Source organism: Agelaius tricolor, unplaced genomic scaffold (assembly GCF_023055355.1).
Source record: "Agelaius tricolor isolate 1412-34295 unplaced genomic scaffold, bAgeTri1.0.p SCAF_2, whole genome shotgun sequence".
In the NCBI taxonomy this organism is placed as follows: Eukaryota; Metazoa; Chordata; class Aves; order Passeriformes; family Icteridae; genus Agelaius; species Agelaius tricolor.
The window spans coordinates 45,393,623-45,417,473 of NW_027269262.1; the positions used below are offsets into that span (position 1 = coordinate 45,393,623).

General features: G+C 37.7%; 1 protein-coding gene across 1 annotated transcript in view; it reads left to right on the forward strand.

The window, feature by feature from the left end:
* Positions 1–23,626, forward strand: part of LAMA1 (laminin subunit alpha 1) — a 98,996-nt gene extending 75,370 nt beyond the window's left edge. Inside the window, exons 41-63 of the mRNA XM_071417399.1 lie at positions 13–106; positions 1,283–1,399; positions 2,811–2,993; positions 3,262–3,416; positions 5,218–5,361; positions 6,656–6,789; positions 6,964–7,114; positions 7,630–7,754; positions 9,033–9,183; positions 10,288–10,432; positions 11,051–11,192; positions 12,319–12,433; positions 12,622–12,792; positions 13,230–13,381; positions 13,872–14,057; positions 14,502–14,664; positions 15,780–15,892; positions 16,939–17,128; positions 19,087–19,245; positions 20,426–20,579; positions 21,170–21,303; positions 22,381–22,603; positions 23,064–23,626. Coding sequence (XP_071273500.1) covers positions 13–106; positions 1,283–1,399; positions 2,811–2,993; positions 3,262–3,416; positions 5,218–5,361; positions 6,656–6,789; positions 6,964–7,114; positions 7,630–7,754; positions 9,033–9,183; positions 10,288–10,432; positions 11,051–11,192; positions 12,319–12,433; positions 12,622–12,792; positions 13,230–13,381; positions 13,872–14,057; positions 14,502–14,664; positions 15,780–15,892; positions 16,939–17,128; positions 19,087–19,245; positions 20,426–20,579; positions 21,170–21,303; positions 22,381–22,603; positions 23,064–23,224 — 3,462 coding nt within the window. The 3' untranslated portion in view covers positions 23,225–23,626. The remainder of the gene's footprint in view (positions 1–12; positions 107–1,282; positions 1,400–2,810; positions 2,994–3,261; positions 3,417–5,217; positions 5,362–6,655; positions 6,790–6,963; positions 7,115–7,629; positions 7,755–9,032; positions 9,184–10,287; positions 10,433–11,050; positions 11,193–12,318; positions 12,434–12,621; positions 12,793–13,229; positions 13,382–13,871; positions 14,058–14,501; positions 14,665–15,779; positions 15,893–16,938; positions 17,129–19,086; positions 19,246–20,425; positions 20,580–21,169; positions 21,304–22,380; positions 22,604–23,063) is intronic.
* The last annotated feature ends 225 nt before the right edge of the window (positions 23,627–23,851 follow it).

Sequence of the window (23,851 nt, forward strand, 5' to 3'; positions counted from 1 at the left end):
TGTGTTTTTTAGCCAGAGGAGTCTTTCAGTCTTCTGGGAAAAGAAACTCTACTGCTTAGCTCCAAATTTCAGAATGAAGCTAAAAATCTGAAGAAAAAAAGTGATGGTCAGTTCCATAGAATTCATATTTCTGCCTCTGTTTCTTTTCTCCATTTTCTGTTTTGTGCTGCTTTTTTTTCTGTTTCTTTTTTTTTTAATGAGCATAAGCTAAGGTACATATATACATATGACTATGTACATATTATCATGCAATTAAGATTAATATTTTATGGGTTCTCATAGTACTTTCATTTTTTAGGTAAGAATAAAATTTTTCTCTGTAAACGTTTAAACATTTGGCTTTCACTATACCCCATTTACCTATAAGCAGTGCTTGCAATGCCTGTTTTTCCAAACTTTATTAATTAAATCATTAGAGATCATGTACTAGACAATGCATAATTCTTGAAAATTCCATTCATTTGTTTTTATTTAATAAATCATGGATGGCACAGGTATGTAAGATGACATGTTTAAATCCTAATCCTTTTTATTTGTTACTGCTGGACAGCTGAAATACCAAAAAAAAGCTGAAGTTCTTTGTCTCCATAAACTTAAAAATACTTTTGGTTTTTCTATTACTCCAAGGCAAGGCACTGAACCTTGATACTAGCAAGGCATTGAAGTCTACACCGTGAAAATTCAAAAGCATCTTGAACAATGGCTTTGTTTAGGAGCAGAAGCCAACCCTAAGTTAAATTTTTGACAAAATGGGACAGAAAGGGAATGTTTCACCAAGATAAACCGTAACTGTAAAATAGTGTTGTCTTGCAATACCGGTGGTTTACAAGTATGTATAAATTTTATGTAATTCAGATGGACAGAATTACCCTTTTTTGTTCCTTCTATTCTACATTTTTTAATTTCTAATGAGAGGATTCTGCAAGCAGATCACAAATATATAGGAAAAAAGCCACTTCTTTGGCTCCTGTTAGATAACATAAAACATGAAGAACACTGTAAAAATATTAGAGTTCACAATCATGGAATAATTTTAATTTATAGCTGTTTCCTCGCTATGTTTGTAGCCATTCAGTCTCATGAAATTGGCCAAAAAGGGTAGCTTTGAACAGAGCAGTGCCCACAGGAGCTTATCTATTTATACTGCATTCATTTTGCATTCCTGTTTATGAAATGCTCTTTCTGTTGAAAAAAAAAAGCTCCATTGATGAAATAAATGAATACTTTGGTTTTGTGTGGGTTGTACGGTATTTGTTTATGTGTATGTTATTTCTTTCAACAGGACTTCTAGTTGGATTGAATGGGTTGAACAAAAAGGTAGAAAAGATTCAGGAAAGTACAAATAAAATTGGCAACCAACTTAATGATTCTCTGTTGATACTCAGAGCATTGCGTAGCAGTAAGTGAAATTTATATTGACATTCTCCTTATTACAGAACTCTCTAGTACAGTTGTAATAAAACCCTGTTCATTATCTGATTGCAGAAACCTAGCAATAATCTATACTGGAGACTTCATTTAGCCTCCTAAATATTTCACATTCTTTTCAGTAAACCCATTAAACATAATTGTGTTATAATATAAGGTCTGTAGTCTGATTCACATTTCACATTGCTGTGAATCAGGAGGGGCTCTGGTAGAAATATAATTGCACTGATAGGCAAGGAGAGTGAAGTTATAGAATGTTTAATCCCACATGCAGAGACATTTAATAGATTTCACTTTTCTGGCTTGTTTCAAAACTGTTTATAATAATCTATGAATTTTACAGCTTGCATGTAAATGTTTTCTTGTTGTAAATGCAGACTTCATTTAATTGATTAAAATCTATTTTCTGGGCTTTTCTAAATTGAAAGAATTCCTCTTTTTTCAGTCATGATTTTGAATAAAGGCAAGACCTAAAGCTCATGGAAACTAATTGAGAAAATAAATTTAAAGTTGTGAATAAGAGTGTCCAAAATATTTAGTCAATCTAAATAATGTGTTTTAAGTTAGAAAAACCGCTGATAAATACCTCTTGCTAGGGCTGTTTGATTCTACTGTGAATCTGGATTAGAATGCTGACTTCAAAGCCTTAAAATACCCATTTTACAGTTCAGAGACCTAATTCATGCTAAAGGGTAATAGTAGCGATCATGTTACACTGGATATGAACTTCAGGGTGCTATCTATCATAAAGCTACACATTGAAAATTAAGTCATTAAAATCACAGGAGTGTTCTCCTTAACTCACAGTTTAACATTGTTTGATTTCAGCTTTGTTGTTAAAATTCTTGAAGTTGTCTCTTTTTTTTTCCCTGATCAGAGATTGTTGGTGTGGCATTGCTCTCTGTGTAGAGAGTGGTGAAGGAGGATCCTTGGGGGTCTAACTCAGCCCTGTTTTGCCAGCTGCAGCCTCTTCCACTCTTGTGGGCAGAGGGTGTAAGGGGCAGGCTGAGACTGGGGGTGATGTACTCAGTATACACGTGATTGTAGCCAAAAACAGAGGGTGTAATACACAGACTTTCTGCCTCGCCAGCTTTGCATAGGATTCAAATCTTCAGTCTCAGACTAAAGTGTCTCTGGGTACCAACATCATTTAGGGAACTTAAACACCAAGAGCCTGATGCATTCATAAAAACTTCCTGATGAGATAGGGAGAATCAAGTTCCCCGAAGAAACAAAAAATTCTTACTATGACAGGAATGTAAGTGACAGCATTCCTAGTATTTTGACTATGTTTTCAGCTGCTGTTACAAAGCCAGGCATTTGTTAGTCACAAGAATGTATGAAAGTTTTGAATGTTTTTTAACCTTGGAACTGTGTTTCAGATACCAGGAGATACATGCTTGAAGTGAAAGAGCTGGCTGTGTCTGCAAACACCAGTGCTGTGGTGGATTTAAGTCACTTTGGGGAGTTCAGTCAAAAGCTAATGAGTACATCTTCTACATTGTCCCAAGTTAATGACACTTTGAGGAAAACAAGTGAACTCATAACTGATTCATCAAAAGCTGGTAAGTTTGCTCTGTGGCAATGTCACTGCTAGCAGAAGCAGTATTAAAATTCAGTTTTAACAGGCATTAAATAAGAGTCTGATGGACTGAGAGTTTATTCCTAATTCAGTAAAAATATGCTAACTTTTAAAAAAAGTCCTCTAGAGGGTTCACATGGGATGTATATCCCTTACTGATGTTACAAGTTGCTGAAACCAAAATGATCACAAGCTGGCTAAGTATTTTAGCAATTTCAACCTGCCTCAACATTTCTTTTATGTTTCCACAGCATTCACAGCTGAAAAACAAGTTAAAGAAGTTGAAGCACAAGCAAGTCTTTTATTGGATAGACTCAAACCTTTGAAAATGCTAGAGGAGAACCTGAACAGAAACCTGTCTGAAATTAAAGAACTTATCAGCCAGGCCCGCAAGCAGGCAGCATCTGTAAGTTCTATCATCCCAGACTTAACTGAATTTTCACTTTTGGCAGGGAGGTTGTTTGAGATAAGAAGCTTAAAATTTACTTTCCAGGTGCCTGGTTGTTGTTGCTGAGTCTCAGTGAAGTCCAAAGAGCACTGACTGATGCTAAAGTCATAGTGGCAACATTTTAAGGTTTTAGCATCAAGGTTGTTTTTGCATTTGTGAGTATGTCATAACAGCCAGCTAGTAATTTATCTGCTATTTCCTCCTGTTTCCTATAAAAATAATGAAACATAGTACGCCAGAGAACTGTCATGAGAGATTTTGATAAGAAAGAGTCAAGCTGGAGGATGGTACTGTTATTCTCTTTAGTATGAGATGTGAATTTTTGAGATTATTTAGAGATTGATCTGGGGTGCCCCATATGACATCAAATACCACTACAAACTTCTTGTCAAGAGTGTTGATTCTATCAATAAGTTTGCCATCTGTGGCCTGTCATGTCCATATGTTCTTTGCAAGAAGCAGCTGAGTATCCAGAGTACTTTAAGACAGTGTACTTGTTTTTAAGTCTCTGCTTCTACCTTAAAGACAGCAAAAGTGAATCAATTGTACTATGGATCTCATTAGACTGTGAGAGAAATATGAAAATTACTTTACAATGAGTAATTTTTGGTATGCCTTGGACATACTTGTGGATATATTATTATAAGGTTAAGAAAAAAGAAGGCACTCAGTTCTTTCTGCAAATCTTCTTAATTATATGGTTATTGCTTCTCTGTCACAGTCTACTGAAGCTTAATGAATCCACTGCAAAAAAAAGAGAATGGTATTTTCTGAGGTGTCATAAGCCACAGAAGTTCCAGGCAAGGTGAAAAGAAGTCAGAGTCCCTTTTTCCATTTTGGGGGGAATTTGTTCTGTTTGCAGGGGGAAGGTGGGGGGGGGGTGGTTTAAGGGTTTTGTTTTGTTTTGAGGGAGTTTGAGTTGTTAGTTTGTATTTTTGTTTGGTCTTTTTTGTTTGTTGGTTTGTTGGTAATTTTTTGCTACACAAGAGAAACTTTATGTATCTGTGTCCAGATACACGCATGCACACACGTGTGCTGTATGCATTTAGTAGTTACAAGTATATTCCATGAAGTTAAAGGAATTAAGGTTTTTTTTCTTGCTAAGATGGATTTTCTGTCATTATACTACCAAGCTGCTGGAAGTTTGGTTGCATTTAGCTTAGATCAATTTTTCATCAGTTTACTAAACAGTGGTCTTAGGGATATGACAATAGGAATATTATTTATTTAATCTTTAAAAAGTGGAAGTTGCCATATATTCACAAATGTATTTTTAATATTGTGTAAACTGTTACAAATTTGAAATAACTGGAATTGTTGCAGACAGTCTCCTTTTTCATTTGTTAAAAAAAAAATCTCTCCATATAGACTAGAAATGGTTTCCTTTATTTGAAAACGTTTTGAATTTCTGTATCTTTATTTTCTGATATTATGACATGGCTTTCTGCAGCTATATGGTCTTCTGCCCCAAGACTTACTGTTATTTTCTGAGGTGTTTGAATAGTTTGTTTACTGATTCAAATCTCCCAATTGAGTTTGTGTATTGAGACAGATTTCATGCTTTTCTATTGTGAATCTCTTTATTATGAGATACCTAGAATATTGGAAAAATGTAGTCCAGCCAGCAATACTTAGATTGCATGGAAGGATCTCAGCGAAAGGTTTGCATTTGTTGGTCAGAAACTAAGTAAATACTCCACAAAAGTGTGCTGTGTTCACTGAAATTTGTTTAGATTCTGTTTTCTTCTTTTCCCCCCAGATTAAAGTTGCAGTATCAGCAGACAGAGATTGCATTCGTGCCTATCAACCCCAAATTTCATCTACAAATTACAACACCTTAACACTCAATGTGAAAACTGCTGAACCAGATAACCTCCTTTTCTACTTGGGTAGCAATGGAAAGGTAAGTTTCTGGGGTACATTTACTGAAGGTGATGGTAGTCAAAAGTTTTAAATATGCTTTTTCTTTGCTTGTTTTTTTACCTTTGTTGGGGTCAGGATTGAAGGCACTTGAGACTATAGTTCACGTTCTGACTTAGGTGTTTATTGTTTCTTATCAGTGCTACAGCCTCACAACTGTGAGTTTTGTAGTCCTTCATTAGTAAGGCAAAAAATGGCTAACTATCTCTTGTTACAAGGTCATTTAAGGCTAAACTATCTAATTAGAAATTATACTTAGATTATTTTCCCTTTTAACCTAATAACTGATCCCTCGATGCCCTCAATCTGGACTTTTTTGTTCAATTACAAAACATCACCCAAACCCATGAAGAAAAAGGAGGAAGAAGGTAAAGAACAACTTGTCTCTGCCTTAAAACCTCCATCTTGCTTCATATTTATTTCTATATTCTAAAACCCCAAACTCTAAGTTTTCTACTCTGTGATATTATACACTTCTAAGTAACTACACACTTGTAATTTTAGTGCTGTCAATCAATTTTGGAAACTTTCTCCACAGCCTCAGGTCAAATACAGTGTTCTCTTGCGAGTCTGTGCCTTTCAGCATAGAAAGTTTAAAATTCTCAGCATCTAGGGTTCCAACATTTCCTACTTGATTTCAAACTAAGTAACCAAGTGAGGCCCCTTGCAGACAGACGTGTTCAATAGGGGTGGAAATATTTTCCTGCCTTAGATGATTTCAGACATTTTCAAAGGTAGACAATAGAAGCACCAGATTCCTTAGCTGCTGCCTCTTGGCCCTGTGCTGAAACTCCCCCTTCCTTTTCCTGTGTTGTGCATTAACTACATGGAATGTAACACCCCCTGTGACACTTTCATATAGCATGCTGGAGTGCATCAGATGATTTGCTTGGTAACACAGCTACAATTCTTGAAGCTGTCCCTCATGAGCATGGGGGACCCACTTGGAAGGGAGTGTGATGGCTCACTGTCGCATTGCTCTCTGCTTCATTCCCTGTGTAATCCCAAGAAGTGCACAACTGTTAATTCCTTGTGGCACACTATCATGGGATAGTACTTTTTCACAGACTAGTAAGTGTATGTGTGTGTATATATATATATATAAATAAGACATTCAGTTTTGTCTCATTAGAAGTGAGGGAAAAGCCTGATTTTGCTAAATGTCAACTCCTGTAATCTGGGATGTAGGGACATGAATCTGGAAAGACTTTCTCAATGTTGCTGGTGAAAATACACATTTGATTCCATGAATTAGAATAGGCTCTGCTGTTTTTCAGACAGACTTCCTGGCAGTGGAGATGCGACGTGGTAAGGTAGCTCTTCTTTGGGATTTGGGCTCTGGACCAACAAGAGTGGAATATCCTGATTTCCAAATCGACAACAACAAATGGCACAGAATACATGCCACCAGGTAATTAAAATGAGAATGTCATAAGTGGTGTACACAAAGCCTCCACTGTTTGGATGATGTCCACTCATCATTTTCAGTTATGAGATTTTTCTTGTCCTTAGAAGGAGAAGCCAACAGTATGTATGTGTTGATTAGGCCTGGTGATGTCTAAGACTATTTATTTGTATTTGGCAGGTTTGGAAAAACAGGTACACTCAGCATAGAGGAGATGAACTCCAATCAGAAGCCTTCACCTAAATCTGGAACCTCTCTGGGGACAGCCAGCATATTGGATGTTAACAAGTCAACCCTAATGTTTATTGGAGGACTTGGAGGGCAAATCAAGGTTAAATTCTGAGATGAGCATTCTGTTAATTGTTTTGAACATGTTTGAGAAATACTTTTGCGTTAGAAGTAATTGCTTGATTTGGTTACTTCATTAAGAGATGCCAGGTACTCCAAGCACAAAGCAGAGATGCTGTAAGGGTCTTCTTGGATCCTGAAGTTAATTTTCCCTGGAAATTTTTGCATAAAGTTTAACCAGAGCAGTCTGTGTGCACATGTACCATGTATAGACATTATCAAATGGTTTTGTTTGCTTCTTCCATGGCAATTGTTATTCATGCCATGAGGGGTGTGTAAGTAGGTCAAGGACATAATTATTTTACTTTTTTGATGTACTAATCTATCATTATTTCAATTATAATTGTTAATAGTTACACTAAAACATGTTGCTCTCCTATTATGATTTATATCTAACAAAGTTGAAGTTCAAGCAAAACAACCAAGCAAAAATTTTACTGCATGATTTTCAGAGTATTCAACATTAATTGTATTACTGAATTATTTCTTTTCTTATAGAAATCACCTGCTGTTAAGGTGACCCATTTTAAAGGGTGCCTAGGAGAGGCATCCCTGAATGGTAAATCTATTGGTCTTTGGAACTACGTAGAAAGAGAGGGGAAGTGCAATGGCTGTTTTGGAAGGTATTTTGTCTCACTCTCTTTAGGTTTTTTTCAACTTGTTTAGAGTAATTTACATTTGTAATATTATATTTTTGTGTTAACTAAGCATATGGAGCTCAGACAAATAGCAGTGTTTCACTGATTATTAACTTACAGTTCTGAGCACATTAATCTCAATATATCAGTGGTATCAAATAACTTCTTTGCATGGAATTTCAATTTTTGAATCACTTTATCAGAGGAGTTTTATTGTTGCTCTCTATTCTGTGCATGGGAAGTAGGGACTACCAGTGAACCAAAATACTGTGGAATCTTTGCTTTTCAGTAGTTTTCTGTAAGACAGATTTATTCTTTCCTAGGGTAAGAAATAGTGTAAAGCAGTCATATAAAAAAAATTGATAGCAAAACTGTAGCCACCGAGCTTGGTGCCTTTAGCAGACTACTATTTTTATGTTTAAGGAATAAAAAAGAAATATGCTTGTCCATATTCCCTTTGCAGAATATTTCATGCAGAAACAGCAGAGGGTGCTGCATGACTGTATGAGATATTTTTTACTAGTCTTGTACTGCAGGGAAAGGGGCTAATAGATCATGTATTGTAAGTGCAATTATGCAAAGCATTTTGAGAAATGGATGACATGTGTTAATTTAGAGGGTGTATGCTGTTACAATTTTTTTTCCCTTAGGAAATCACTGAGTTTGGCTTTCATTTTTGTATATAAGGGAAGAACACTTATCTTGCGTGCATCCTTCCCCATGGCTAAATCGTGTGTTGTGAGGTTGCATAATGAAAGTGGCCGTTGGCTGGAATCCTTCAGTTATTCATTACATCAGGATTGAAGTGTTCCCCCACACTTTATAAATTACGGCCTGGAGGCTGCACTGACTGAGCAGCACCTGAAGGGAGCCAGCTAGAGAGATGGAGAGAGACTATTTACAGGGGCATGGAGTGACAGGACAAGGGGTAATGGCTTCCAACTGAAAGAGAGTAGGTTTAGATTAGAAGTTAGGAGGAAAGTCTTTACTGTGAGGGTGGTGAGATGCTGGAAGACATTGCCCAGAGAAGTTGTGGATGTCCCATTCCTGCAAGTGTTCAAGGCCAGGCTGGATGGGGCTCTGAGCAGCCTGGTCTTGTGGAAGGTGTCCCTCACGTGGCAGGGAGTGGAATGGGATGGGCTCTAAGGTCCCTCCCAACCCAAACTATTCCATGACCTAACTTTTCTTATATTTTATATAAAAATAACTGGGAAAAACCAAATGTTCAGTTAACATTTTTATACTGGTTTTCTGCTTCTGCAGCCCACAGGATGAGGACACTTCATTCCATTTTGATGGCAGTGGATACTCGGTGGTGGAGAAGGCACTCCGGTCAACAGTGACTCAGATATTAATATCTTTCAGTACCTTTTCACCAAATGGGCTTCTTCTCTATCTTGCTTCAAATGGCACTGTAAGAAAATGGATCAGATTCCTAAACTGTCATTCAGCTTACATATATTAGAACATATTACTACTTTTGTGTAATTCATCACCTGTGATTGGCATCATATGCTAAAGGACTAAAGACAAGAACCCTAGAGGACAACTCATTAGAGCAAATATCCTCCTAAACTAAGGGCAAAATTAAACAATGAAAAGAATTCTTCACAATTTATTTAAATTTTAGAATAAAAATAAAGTATTTTAGACTAAAATGAATGATTACTTAGCTAAAGGATAGAAAAGGAAACAGTAAGGACAACAAGCTGTTTTTTTCAGTTGGAGGAACCTTTTCAGAATGTAAAAATGTTTTGGAATTGAGCTTGCAGAAGGACAATATAGTAATGAAAAACCATATTGAATTAAATCCATAAGATGGGAATTCAGTACACTGAAACAAATTAAATAAAACTCCTGCAAAAGCAATATAACTCAGACCCATCACCAGACCTTCATTGTCATGTCATGCAGTTTACTGCATACTTAGATGGTGGTTTTCTGTTCCTGAAGGAAGGAAAAGCTTTGTTTGGGTACAGATTCTTTCAGAGTCACTGCATTATTCATTTGCTGTACATACTCACTGCCTGAATACATTGTACAATAATATCTGATTTAAGCTTTACAGTTCAGAGGGGGAACCTTCAATGCAATTCAGAAAGTCTTTTTTACTCTGTGAGGATGGTCTTTGCTTCTTGCAGGAAGAACATCGTAGTGTTTGACCATTATGCTGTCAAATCAAATTACTTTCAACTTCATCCAAAACCAGGAAAATGTGACTTTGTTATTTAACCATTCTTCTGCTGAGTAATCAAACCTCACAATGCATTTAAGTAAGGGTAATAACAAAACAAAAATACATCCTTGTGAGGTACTTGTAACCTAATTTTCCTAAATAAAGTAAAGATGAGCATGTTGAGCCTAACAAATAGTCCAGGTACAAGAGTTACTAAATATTTTCCATACAGTAGGCCAAACCTGCCAGGCATGCATTCTTTAGGAAGATTTTATTTCCAGGAATGTAATCTGTTTGTTTGTAATCTGTTTTTTGTTTTGGTGTTTTTTTTCATCCTCTCAGAGAGACTTCTTGTCCCTTGAGCTTGTTGATGGCAAAGTGAGGGTGACTGTTGATCTTGGTTCAGGACCCCTTGCTCTTACAACAGAAAATCGTTACAACAACGGAACGTGGTATAAAATCTCATTCAATCGGAATAAGAAGCAAGGTAGGCTACAGGTTGACAAGACTGGGTGTTTGCACACTTACAAATACAAATATCTAAGATAGCTGCAGGGAACACCACTGCAACCAAATTTGATCACTTCCAATGCAGTATCTTTAGCAGCCACACCTAGGGTACTTTGCTTTTAGAAGGACTACAGTGTAAATCTTGTGCTTGGTTTAGCACATCTCACAAAGAGCAGGTAGTGTAGAAACTGCTGCACAAAAAACATACCAACAATCTTTAAAGACTGAAAGATTTTTGTCCAAGTCTATAGATGAGGGATCACATTTTCTGTCCTGCGTTTTAGTATTACTTAGTACAACTGTTTTGTGGGGGCCTGTGTTTTGGCAATAACATGTATGTGCTAATAGTCATAACATATTCTCATATGTATCTATTTTCCTGTAGACTTCTCCAGATTTGGTTTTGGCAGAGAGGAATGAATGAGATTAACAGAATAGCTGGAAGTACAATAAATTGCTCATTCTAAGAATAAGAAGATTGTCCATACATGTCCTAGTCAATGAATACATTTTCCTTTATTGTGGACAAGATTGCCAGAAGGGAAGAATGTATATTCATTTTCTTCTCCAGATCTTTACTCCCTTCTCTTTGCAGGAGTTTTGGCAGTCATGGATGCATATAACCTTAATTATAAAGAAACCAAGCAAGGAGAATCTCCTGGGGTTGCCTCAGACCTGAACCGCTCTGATAAGGACCCAGTCTTCATTGGTGGGCTGCCAAGATCGAGGGCTCTGAGGTAAAGTGTGTCACTTTTGCACCTTTGCTAAGACTCTTGTAAGGTGAGGGGAAAACTTCTACACATTCTTATCTCCTCTGAAATTAGAGAAAAACAGTGAATTCTGAAGTTTAGTTTATTTTAAGTTCTGAAGTTTAGTTGAAGTTTACATCTGTCCTTTGACTTCAGACTCTGATATGGTGCTTTCCACTAGTGGGTCTGATGCTGCAGTTCAAATCAGAAATAATTTTGGTTTTGATTTCCACCACAGCAGCTGCCACAGCAGCTTCCCCTGCTCTTTGGGGCAAGCATCCAGCACTGCTGTCTGCAGTGATGCTCCTTTGATCTCTACCTGTGCAAGCCTTGTGTTTTCCAGATGGCATTTATGGGCAAAACTGCACTTAAGGATAGAAGTTGTACTTCAGAATTCCTGTAATTCAGTAACTTGGAACAGAGGAAAACCAACTGTGAACACATCAAGAGAAAACATTGCAAATACATATTTTATAGCATGTCTCTACTTTATGGGTGTTTTTTGTATTGCATGTCTGTACTGAACTTGCAAAGTCACATTTCTTCCACTGGCTTCACTGTGAAAGGATAAATATGGCAAGAGAAAATCTAATTAAACTTTCTGCATGCTCTTGACAATAACGTAAATTCGAGTACATTATTGGTCTCTGCACAGTTATTACAGAGTGCAGACTTATTAATCTTAGCTGGCATTCCAGCCTTTAAGGGATTATGGCAGGATAGCCTTAGATTTCTCAGCCTTAAACCAGGAACCAAATCAGGCATCCTCCAGACTTGAAAACTAAAAAACTGCATAGTAGACAGCTACAGTTACCCTTTTACACAATCCATTTTCTTTCAGCTGAAGATACACGTTAAAGCTTTGGGAAATTACCTGACCTGACAGCACAGCATTACATACTTGTATGTTTTAATTTGGGCACAACACTATCTTGATTCTTCTTAAGATTCGATATAGTGTCTAAGAGTAAAACTAAAACTCTTTTGACTTACACCACACTGACTGCATCCTTTAAAACAGATCTCTCTTTTCTTATTGAAGAGAAATTAATCTTTTCTCCCAGGAGATTCTAAGTACTACTCCTTGGAAAGAAAGCCTTGTTTTTTGTTTCAGGAAAGGTCTTAATAGTAGAATGTATGTGGGATGCATCAAGAATCTGGAAATATCTCGTTCCACCTTTGACTTGCTTAGAAATTCATATGGAGTAAGAAAAGGCTGTGTATTGGAGGTAGGAGACTTTAAAGTCTTGTGATCTGATCTTTGTTTTAATAGAATAGTGAATAGTGGTGTTTACAGTGAGTTGTAACAGATTTATCTTAAAAAATTCTAAGAGAATCTAGTCTGTATTTGATTTTTTTTTTACCTGACACTATGTATGGATAAATTGAGTAATTACTTCTGTTCTTCATAAAATAGCCTATTCACAGTGTAAGCATCATGAAAAATGGATATATTGAGTTGGTACCAAAGTCCTTAAGCCCAGAGTCAGAACTGATGGCAACTTTTGCTACAAAGAACAGCAGTGGCATCATCCTTGCTGGGATCAGCAGGGGACTGGAAAGGCGACAACGAAGACAAGCACACTTGGCAAGTACCAGAAACAAAGAAGTTTTGGGGATTATTTATGCCATTTTTATTTTGTAAAATCAAGGCAGCTTGCTATATATATTGTGTATCTGAGTTGGAGCTTCTAGAATCCAAAGAGAAAATCTTACTATTTCTGCTCTAAGAGAAGGAGTGTAGGAGTGTCTGGGTGTGGGTGTGAGTGTATAAAAAAAAAGTCCTGCATTTTACCTAGAATAAGTTTGACCAGAGAAATGTCCAGCTTTTTTTTGTGTTTGCTGTTAGAAGGCTTTGCACTCTGAGAGGGACCAATACAATTCCTACTTGTCTGTGAGTTTCATTAAAAAGTTTGCAACAAGTTTGGAGGTAAATTTTTCCCATGTATGTTCTATTTAAACACTAAATGAGTGTCTTGAAAATAGAGCTAGAGTTAAAAATTAATCCTCTGATTAAATCTACAGCCCTTCTTTTCCATCATGCTGATTGATGGTCATCTTGCAGTGCATGTTAATGCTGGAGATAGAGCAAGTACTAGGAAAGTAGTTCTTCAGTCTGCTAATGGAACATACAGTGATGGACAAGAACACTCTGTCATCCTAATTCGGAATAAGAGGTACATGTGACTGCAAAGAGTACTACCTGTTTAATTATTGCATGTTGTTGTCAGTTCACTGCACTCTCTGAGGAATTGCCTTTGCTAGCTTATTAGGTGGGATAATCAGGGCTGTGTTTTTCTGCTGTCAATGCAGATGTTCTGATTTACATGGTAATTGTATACAGCATACAGCCACTGATAGAGGTGTAACTAAAAGCTCTCAAAATCTCTACAACAGCTTGGGGCACTTGAGTACAAAGCATACTAAATAGTATTAGTAAAAAGATACACAGCTATCAAAATAGTTTAGAAAGGTATTTGACAAAATTTCACATTTTAAAGTCATCAAAAGAAGGGCTTCCAGTTTTAAGATATTGAAATGATTATCAAAGTGATGGAACCTTTATTTATTAGAAGAGGATGTTTTTGAGGTAGATAGGAATGCTTTTCATGTGAAAATGACTCTCTAAGACCTTGTTGAATGTTTTCCCTACTTTATCTTTTTCAGGATCATAACTGTACAGGTGGATGAAAGTAAACCTGCAGAATTGAGGCTTGGTTCAGCAGCAGAAAATAGCCCCATTAATATTTCCAACTTCTACGCTGGTGGCATTCCAGCAGGAGAGGGCATCTTAGGACTGAAATTGGCTGGCTCCTTTCATGGCTGTATCAGCAACCTTATTTTTAACAAGGAGTAAGTCAGAAGAGTAACTGCCTAGTTTTGGGAAACCATATAGAGTGATTGTTAAATGTAGTTTGTGATTTCTTCCATGACACTTCTGTTTGCCTGGTTTTTAACATAAGATATGCATGATACTCATGATCTGGGTATTATAACAGCCAGAAAATGGGTATTACCAGCTATATTTCTAAATAGTATTAAAAATGTCTTTAATGTTCATGGAGATGCTGCACAAAGCACAGCTTTCTCTACTAAAATTTCATCTTCAGTGACAGACAAAATGGTTTTCCAAAAATATTGTAGATTTATGTTGTTCTATGAACTGATTATTTGCTGCTTTTCAATTGGTTTGTCACAGATGCCACTTTTTTTCTTTTCTCCTGATACTACTCTCCTTCTGCTTCAGAAATAAGCAGAAATGCACCTCTTAAAATGTATATATTTTTTTTAATATAGGCTTTTATATTTTACCACTTCCATGAAGTATGAGCATGTGGATATGGACAGCTGCTTTCTGTCAGAGAAACCTAAAACAGCTGTACAGCCATCAGACATCATGATTCAACCTGAACTTCAGGCTTTACCAGTTCCCCTGAGACCTCTCACAGACACAAAAAAAGTATGTATTGCAGCAAAGCTCTGTTGCCACCTCTTTTTTCCTTTCTTTCTGGAGAATTATCAAATTATAGATTGCATGTATTTGCTTCCTCTTCAGTATGGAATGGTTCAATGGATGTTGATTTGAAAGTATTGTTTCCTGTAGAAAAACTGATACTATCCCTTGCAGCAACCTGTTGGCCATTTGGAATGTATAAGTAGTTAGGTTTATCACTCTTCCAGCAGCAACAATAACGAAAGGAAAAAAAAAAGAGAAAAAAAGTGGAATGATATTCTCCCAACAGAAGGACTTGGCAGTAACTATTATCTTTAGTGTATTCCTGCCAGCGGGACTTGGTGCAGATTTGCATTAGTTGTGCAGTTCTGCATTCACATTTTGTTGGTCACACACATGCAGTCTCTGCTCTGTGTCAGAGAGGAGGCACAAACCACTTGAGAGAGACACAGTGTCTGAATGCAGCTTGCATGGCACCTGTTTCCTCTCACACAGTCCCTGTTCCCAAGAGAGAAGGCAGCATTACTTCTCTCCTCCTGCAGCTGCACATCTTTATAATGAAGGGTTTCCAAAGTATCCTGAAACCATTTTCCTGTGGCAACAGAAAGCAAGATTTCATGCATACAGCTTGGGACTATAAAAAGAAATAAGTTGTCCTTTTCAGAGCTAAAATGTAGCTTTGGCTCATGCTCTGTCACTCAGCTCTCCATACCCCAAATCATAACAAAAATGTGTGTCCTCATAAAATGGGAAAATATTTCTACCAAACTTATAAGATTTTTCACACTGAAATTGAACTTCCAGCATTTGTTATCAAAAAGGCTGTCAATTAAGACAAAAAGTGAATTGAATATGTCTCAAACTACAAACATTTCTCAGTAGAAAAGGTCAATGCTGTCTGCAAAAAGATATAGCTTAATCATTAGAACCAGTTCTTTTTGAGCCTGAAGATAGGTTGGAATGATTATGAGGTTAGTTAATTGATGTTTTGCTGTGTACTTTTTCGTTTTCTTGTGGCTTAGTTTTGCTTCCTACAAAGCTTTATGCAGGCACATTGTCATTCAACAGTTGCTGGGCAGAACCTGACACTATCCTACTTAATAAATTCCTTTCATTAACAGGTAGTTTGTGCAAAAGATGAGCTGCCTGATCATGTTCAAGGTGCCCATCAGTTTGGACTTGCCAAAGGCAGCCATTTGACCCTGCTCTTCAATCAGTCTGCTGTCAGGAAGAAGTGAGTGTATCCTGAATTACACATGCATACAGTGTTATTTTGTATTGAGCTGCAAGAAGTGCAGTGCTGGTTTTCATGATTGATTGTCAGCTTTGAACATGGTCCTCACTTCAGGTTTCTGTGGACTCCTCATGAAAGAAAGTATCATATCCCAGGTTTAGTAACTCATGGTCAGAATTCTGCATTTTTATCCCCTCAGACCTGAGTCTCACATTACCTTCTGTAAGTACTTTGATTTCTTTTTCCACATGCAGAACTCACATCCAGTTCCCATTCCTTTGTCTGATGCAAGTGACATCTCACCCTCTCCTCTCTATTTTCTGCAAGTACACCTTCCATCTTTGAAGGTGCACTTGAAGGAGAAAAGACTACTGAGAAGAATAATTTTGTTGGGACCTAATGTGTGATAGCATTTCTGCCTCTTTTACTTGTTTGAGAGGCTCCCAACAAGGTCCCCATCACACAGCCTGCAAGTCACTTGCATTTGCTTCTTTCAGCTCAGGAAGTCTCTGCAGGCATTGAGAAAAGAGTGTTTTTTCCTTCTAGCCCTTCTGTTACAGCTTCTGAGCAAAGGACACTGCAGAGGATTGATGCCATGTAGTCTGAACCTGGTGTCTCCATAATAAATGGCTCATTCGTCTCCTCTACCTTTTAATCCTCCCTCTGTTCTCAGTCTGCCCATAATATCCCAGCAAGCCTGGCTAATAGTAATGGATGCCATAAAGTTATCCTGGAATGGGTTCCTTTCTTGGGGCAATAAGCAAGCCTGCAGTCACAAACAGCTGAGCCTGTCCCTCTTAAAGTTCATCTCACTCTTTGACAAGCATTTTTTCTACTTCTGACAGGTCCAGCACTGATTTCCATTATGAAATACATTATAAGTCATGCTTTCCTAAAATCAACCCAAATTCTACTTTTCTGGCCTTTGTAATAATAAATCTCCTTTTATAACAATAAATTGGTTCAGGCTATGCTCTGTGTCCAGAAAAGCTTTTCATCACTGCAGAAGAAATACCTTTAAGTAACACTGAATTTTTATTGTCTAGACTTTCCGTCCAGCTGAATCTCAGAACCTTTGCCTCCAGTGGCCTGATTTACTACATGGCTCACCAAAACCAGGTTGATTATGCAGCCCTACAGCTTTATGGGGGACAGCTCCATTTCTCATTTGATTTAGGCAAAGGAAAAGCAGTAGCTCTTCACCCTGCTGTTGTCAGTGATGGAAAATGGCATACGGTAGGTGGTTGCCAATCTTGTGCTCCATTTTCTCTTCCCTTTAGGTACTGGTATGGATTTTTCTTGCCTTTTCTGTGTAATTTCTGTTTTGGAAAAGCACACTGGTTCTAACCCAATCATGAAGTCATTCAGAAAACTTTTATTTGATAATTATTTACTTTTAAAATTGCCATTAATTGTACACCAAATCCATCTTCCAACTGCTGTCAAGTATCTCAAACTATTTAGGAATTAAATAGTTCACCAGCTGTGTAGTGACAGTCATCTTCAACAGACAAGGACCTAATGGAAAGGTATAAAAAATCTGACCTTTTCCACAGAGAGCTTTCAGTGCATTATGCCACCAAAGACCTGCACTTCAGTATGTGACAGTGTGACAGAGATTTGTGGGTGCAGCATTTTCTTTTCTCCCACTTACTGCTTATTGCCTGAGCATGTCACAGCAGCTAGTGACAACAGGGAAGCACTGTCTGTCCTTTCCTTGGTCGAGGCAACATGAGAAAGAGGGACATTTGAAATGAATGGAGGACTTGTCTTAAGTAGACTTGAGGAGAAATTACGTCTACAGCTTGGAGGTGTCACATAGCACTCAGGTCCTTCTGCACAAAGACTGTGTCAGTCTCTACTGGCCCAATTCCTCCAAGCAACCCACCTGCCAGTGGCTCTAGCTTTCTGTGTGAGAAGTGACTGTGATGTTTGCAGGAGTTTTAGAGGTAACTCTGAAGATATCACTTTTCCTAAAGGCAGGTGAGGATGACAATTTCATCCTGCTAAGTTTCCCCTCCCTTATCCGTATGTGGAGCCTTCACTCTAAGAAGTGGCTTCTGTGGGACAAAGTGATTGATGACACAAAGCTGCCAGCTTTCCTAGGTCCCTTGGGAATCAGCAGAGTTATTTTGCTTTTCATAAATAATCACAAGAAGAAAAACCAGCAAAAATTAACATGAAGAAAGGAAATGTGAACTTCTGTCAGAAATATCACAGTTAAGCTCTGCTGCCTACCCTGAAAGGAAGAATGCTCCAGGACTTACAGCTGCACGTTTAAAAATGACACATACTCACATAAAACTCCTACTGACACTATCCACATTTTAAGAGCTGAACAGATTCCATACAAGAGTTGACCTATCTTTACTACCCAGGACACAAAGCAGGGGCTTCAGCCTTCTTCAGAGATTAAGGCTGAGTCACACCACTTCCCATCTGGGGGTAATCATTGCAGTCCCTCTGCAATCTATGCAAACTAATATTCATTGCTACTGAAAAAAAACCACCACTTCTTTTCAATCTCCGCCCTCTGCTCATACCACCCTGCTTTACCCCTTTATCCCCTTACCAGCCCAAATGTTCATGAAACTTTGTGTTGAAGCTATTCATGGTTCTGAGTGGGGCTAAAAGTAAATAGAGAAGAATAAATGGCTAGCTGACTTCCCTCAGCAACATGTAAGTAATTGTTTTAGGGCAAGGCAGGCATAAGGACATAAGTGAACAAGATGCACAGAACTGGAAAGCTTTTTTGGTCAAAACCAATGTAGCACTGCCTATCATAAAATGACAGCACAGGAATGTGCATTTCAGAGACCTGAGATGTCTCAGCTGTTGGGCAGCACAATAATTGCAGGAGGCCAGCACAGAATGCCTTTTTGCAAACTCAGTGACCTGCCCATATCCTAAGGCAATAACCTGGTGATTTAAAGAAATAATAAAACACTGAAAACCTTGGGCAGGACATTATGAAATCATTGTAAGCCCTTGGGAAGGCAAGAAAGCTGTTTAACTGCTCAGTTGTATTCAGAAATGGTCTCAGCCTCAGGAAGAATTTCAAGAGGTTGCCTCAGAACAGAATGTCAAAGCAATTGAACCACTAAATAATTGTCTTGCTTATTTTTATGGCAAATGATGACTAGGTAACAAATTTAGCTAACTCATTTATGTTTGCATGCTTCCCTTTTTTCCAGGTAAAGACGGAATATGTTAAAAGAAAAGGCACAATCATTGTGGATGGACAGGAACTGGTAGCAGTCAATGCCCTGGGAGATGGTAGCACCTTGGACGTGGAAGGGAAGCTCTATGTGGGAGGACTCCCCTTAGACTACGTGCCAAAGAATCTTGGGAATGTAAGAAGGTTTGGGGTGGGGGGTGCCTCTGGCATTTTGCAAGACCAGAATGAGCACAGTGCAGCAAACTCATCTAAATCAGCATCCTGTCTCTGACAGGCTAAAAAGAAATACTTAGGGAAAGAAGCAACAAGGAAAGTAATGACCCTTTACCAGATAAATCTTTCTAGCTTTCTGTGGCTTAATGAGTCCAGCTACAGCTTATATCCTTGTGTGTTAGTAATAGCCCTTAACAGAACTTTTTTTTTCATTCTGTTTCTTTGTTGAATAAAGAATCTAAATTCCTGTCTTTCACAGTATAAGGGAAAAACATGACCTACAATATCAGACATTTTGGTACCTGACTCCTATTGCATTCAAGCAGAAATTAGGTGCCTTAAATATCTCTGAAAGACTGGATTTAGCTGTGTTTAGATGAAAGCATATTTTTAATACATGCTTTTGGAGGGTAGGTTTTGTCACCTTCCTCCTTGTGCAGCCCATTATATTAATGAGGATTCCGGTGATGTGATAATGTTTCTCATAGAATTGTAGAATGTCCTGATTTGGAAGGGATCCTCAAGAATCATCAAAGTTCAACTCCTGGCCCTGCACAGGACACCCAAGAGTCACACCTTGTGCCTGAGGGCATTGTCCAAATGCTTCTTGAACTCTGTCAGGCTGGTGCTGTGACCACTTCCCTGAGGAACTTCTTCCAGTGCCCAATCACCCTCTGGAGTGATTCAGATGAATCTTTTTGATGAAGAGAACTTGCAAAATGTCCTACAAAAATTTTGATTACTCATTAATTTGCTAAAGCATGTTTGGAATGTTTTTATTGTTGGGTGTATCCCTGCTCACAGTCAAGAAAATACAATTCTTCCTGTACAGTGAAGAATTATTATAGAATTTATAATTTAAATATAAATTTATTAAATTTATATTTAAATATTATAGAATTTATACAGTGAAGAATTTATAGACAGTGTATATATTCTGCTTCTAAACTATTTGATTTTGACTCTAAGACATTATGTGCTTTACATAATTATATGTAATACTAGAAATTTAATTAAGTATTTTAGATTCTGCTGTGTTTTGTTCAGATAATATTTTATCTACAATAAGACCAGGTGAGTCCCTAAGAGAGCATCACAGCAGTTTAGTATAAACATTGTCTCTTATGTCTCCATATGCTTAGGTTACTCACAGTATTCCTGCCTGCATTGGTAGCATGACAATTAATGGCAAACAACTGGACAACGAGAGTCCTGTCTCTATCTTTGCTGTGAATAAATGCTATGAAACAGTGCAGGATGGTACTTTCTTTGATGGAAGTGGCTTTGCTGCTCTTGGTAAGTGTCTTTAAATGAAAACAGTGCCTTACTGAATTAATATTAATGAAAACATACTCCTTTCAGGTCTTACTGGAACTGTGTGTAATTAACTGACTCCTCACACAGTGAGTGCATGCCCTGCATATGGATTTCTAACTGAGTCCTTTCACTTCATTCATCCAAAAGTGGTCATTTCTGCAAAGGGCTGTCTTGCACAAATAAAAGAGATAATGGTTTTAGCACTGGAAAAGGAATGAACTACGTCTTTATTAGCTAAGAATATCCATGTTCATCATGTTAAGGTCTGATAAAGAATATGAAGACAAAAGACTTGTGAGGTAACATGAAGGATTGCATTTGTGCTCTTTACTGTTTCTTACAGATGAGATAGAATGGACTAAGTCTGAATTAATGAAAAAAAAACCTTATTTGGGAATTTATCTATTCCAGTAAAAATCAGGAATTATGACTTTGGAAAACTTATTTTCCAAAGGTTTTGCAAGGTCATATGCCAGCAGCGTAGTTTTTTAGACCATTTAATGGTAATGCATATATTTAGCTCTGTACTGTGGGTTGCAAGTCTCCTGCTAGAAGCTCTTTATTTTCAGTCAGGGAAGGCTACAAAGTGCGGTCTGACGTGAACATCACCCTGGAGTTCCGCACCACGGCGGCGCACGGCGTTCTCCTGGGCGTCAGCAGCGCCAGGGTCGATGCGATTGGGCTGGAAATCGTACACGGCAAGGTAGGCTGCCCTGTGCAGGCACACTGGTGCCACAGGGCTTGTTAGAAACTGTGAGGCTAGAGCCCTTGGAATGCATGAAATATGCACCAGCCAAGTGTGATGGAGGCAGCTTCCCACAGAATAAATACGGGACAGACTTTGTCTCATTGCCACCCTATGATAAAATGTGCGATTAGCGGAAGTCACTGGAACTTTTTGGATTTTTAATTAGTGCAATTTATGTTAGTGTGCAGCCACTCTGACCTCCTGTACTACATACCTTGTATTTTAGACCAAATATATATCTTTTTTATTGCTTAATACTTTTCCTGCCATAAAGCTATCCTTGTCCTTGAGAAAAATATTGCGTATACAATGCACACTGTTTTGTAACCTCTTCTTCAATATTCACGAGCAATTAACTCATTCTCTACTTCTACTGGCCATTATGCTCCATAAACCTTTTAACAATCAATATACATAGTTCTCCAGTCATCTCTTGCATAAAAAATTATTGCACACATATTACACTTGATTGCTCTTAAGTGTTTGTTTTTGCAGAAATAGCTCATTTTTTATTCAAAGCTTCCTAGCTGGACACAGTGTTAAATATCACTGTTTCTGTGGGACATACTTTCCCAGTATTAATATGTAATACTTACATATTAATCCTCACCACAGAGTTGAGGAAATGTCTGCTGCTTTGAAAAATAAATACATGAAAAAAATAAATGCATTTATTGGCAATGACAAGTGCTTTCAGGCCATTCTTCTTTCTCTTCAGTTATATACAGTGATTCTCTCAGATCTGAAGTCTCAGGTTCTGTGAAAAATGTCTTGATTTGTATTTATAAGAAACATTGAAATCCCTAGTGAAGTGTATCAATGGACCATTGCATAGGTAGACCTTATTGTTAAAAATTTTAAAAAACACTTTAATAAGGATCTGCTCTACCCATCAAAGTAAACATTAACTGTGTGTATTGCCAAACATTTAAAATGGAAATCTCTGCACCAGTGTGATTGTGCTTTTATCTAGGCAAATTAGTTAATGTACTCTTACTTTATATCTTCACTGGCATCTGGCTGTTTGCACAGGTTTTATTCCATGTCAACAATGGAGCTGGCAGGATAACAGCTTCCTACGAACCAAGAGGCACAAATAGCTTGTGTGATGGGAAATGGCACAAGCTTCAAGCAAACAAAAGCAAACATCACATTTCGCTGATAATTGATGGGAATTTGGTTCACACTGATAATCCCTACATCCAGTCAACATCTGCAGATACAAACAATCCCATTTATGTTGGAGGTTATCCTGGTAGGTACAATAATATTTCCCTTCCCTCCTGTCCCCCCTGTGCTCACTCTCACAAGAATGACTCTTAACATGTGCTCCCTTTTGGTTTGCCATGGGAACTGTGACTGTGTACAGCTCAGCTGTTGCTTCATATTCTGCTAGTTTCTATTTTAACTTCATAAACATCCATGCAGAGTGGCTTTCTCCTCTGTTTTTCCCTCTCATCTTCCATGTCCCCTGGCAAAAACTATTTCTGCGAACTCTGCCAAGTTATTGCTGTGCATGACTTATGCCTGAAAAGAGCAGTGACTGTCCAGGTTGGGATGTCACACTTCATCCAAACATGAATGGAACTCGATGCTCCCCAGGTGTTGGTTTAGTTCTCATTTCAGAGGGGGAGAATTTTAATAACCTGGATTTTCTTTTTTTTTTTTTCAGTTTGGAGGAAATAGATTTTACATATTTCATGTTTGTTTTTCAGCTGATGTCAAGCAAAACTGCCTCACAAGCAAGACCTCATTCCGTGGCTGTTTGAGGAACCTTGTTTTGACCAGGGGCCAACATACAGAATTTTTTGACTTTAGCAGAGCTTTTGACCTGCGTGGAGTATTTCCTCATTCCTGCCCTGGGGCTGAGCACTGAACTGTAGCAAAGCCCGTCTGGACTGAGAGAGGGTTTGGTTTTTTTTGTGGTTGATCTGTTATTTTGCATTCTCATTTCGTAACAAAAAGAAGAACTGATAAGAACCTGCATCTATTTGATTTTTCTGGTTGTTTTCCAACTCAGGTCATTTATTTTTTTTAATCAGAAGCTCCATGTCTGCATTTTAACTAAATGGTTTTAAACAACAAATACCTCTACAACAATTTTAATGGCATTATTTGGGTATTTTTCTTTTGGGAATTTTTATTAATCAGTGTTTACAGTATGTTTTCCTTTGATTACTTGACAGTATTTCATTTTATTGTGTGTTGGCAGTTTTGTAAGAAGGTAATAATTTTGGACCACATAATAGAGCTACAATAAACTGCATTATTTCAAGTAGTTCAGCTGTCCATGTATTTTAGTTATAAGAAAAAGAGCTGGAAGGCTGAGAAGTCACAAGTATGCCCACTACAGGGGGCTTGGAACTAGATAATCTTTAAGGCTTCTTCCAGTCTAGGTCATTATATGACTCTGATTATATGACATGTAAGTGGACGTAGTCCAGCAGAGGGAGCAGGAGACTGACTAAAGTCCTAATTTTGAAGGTCTCAGATTCAGAGTTTA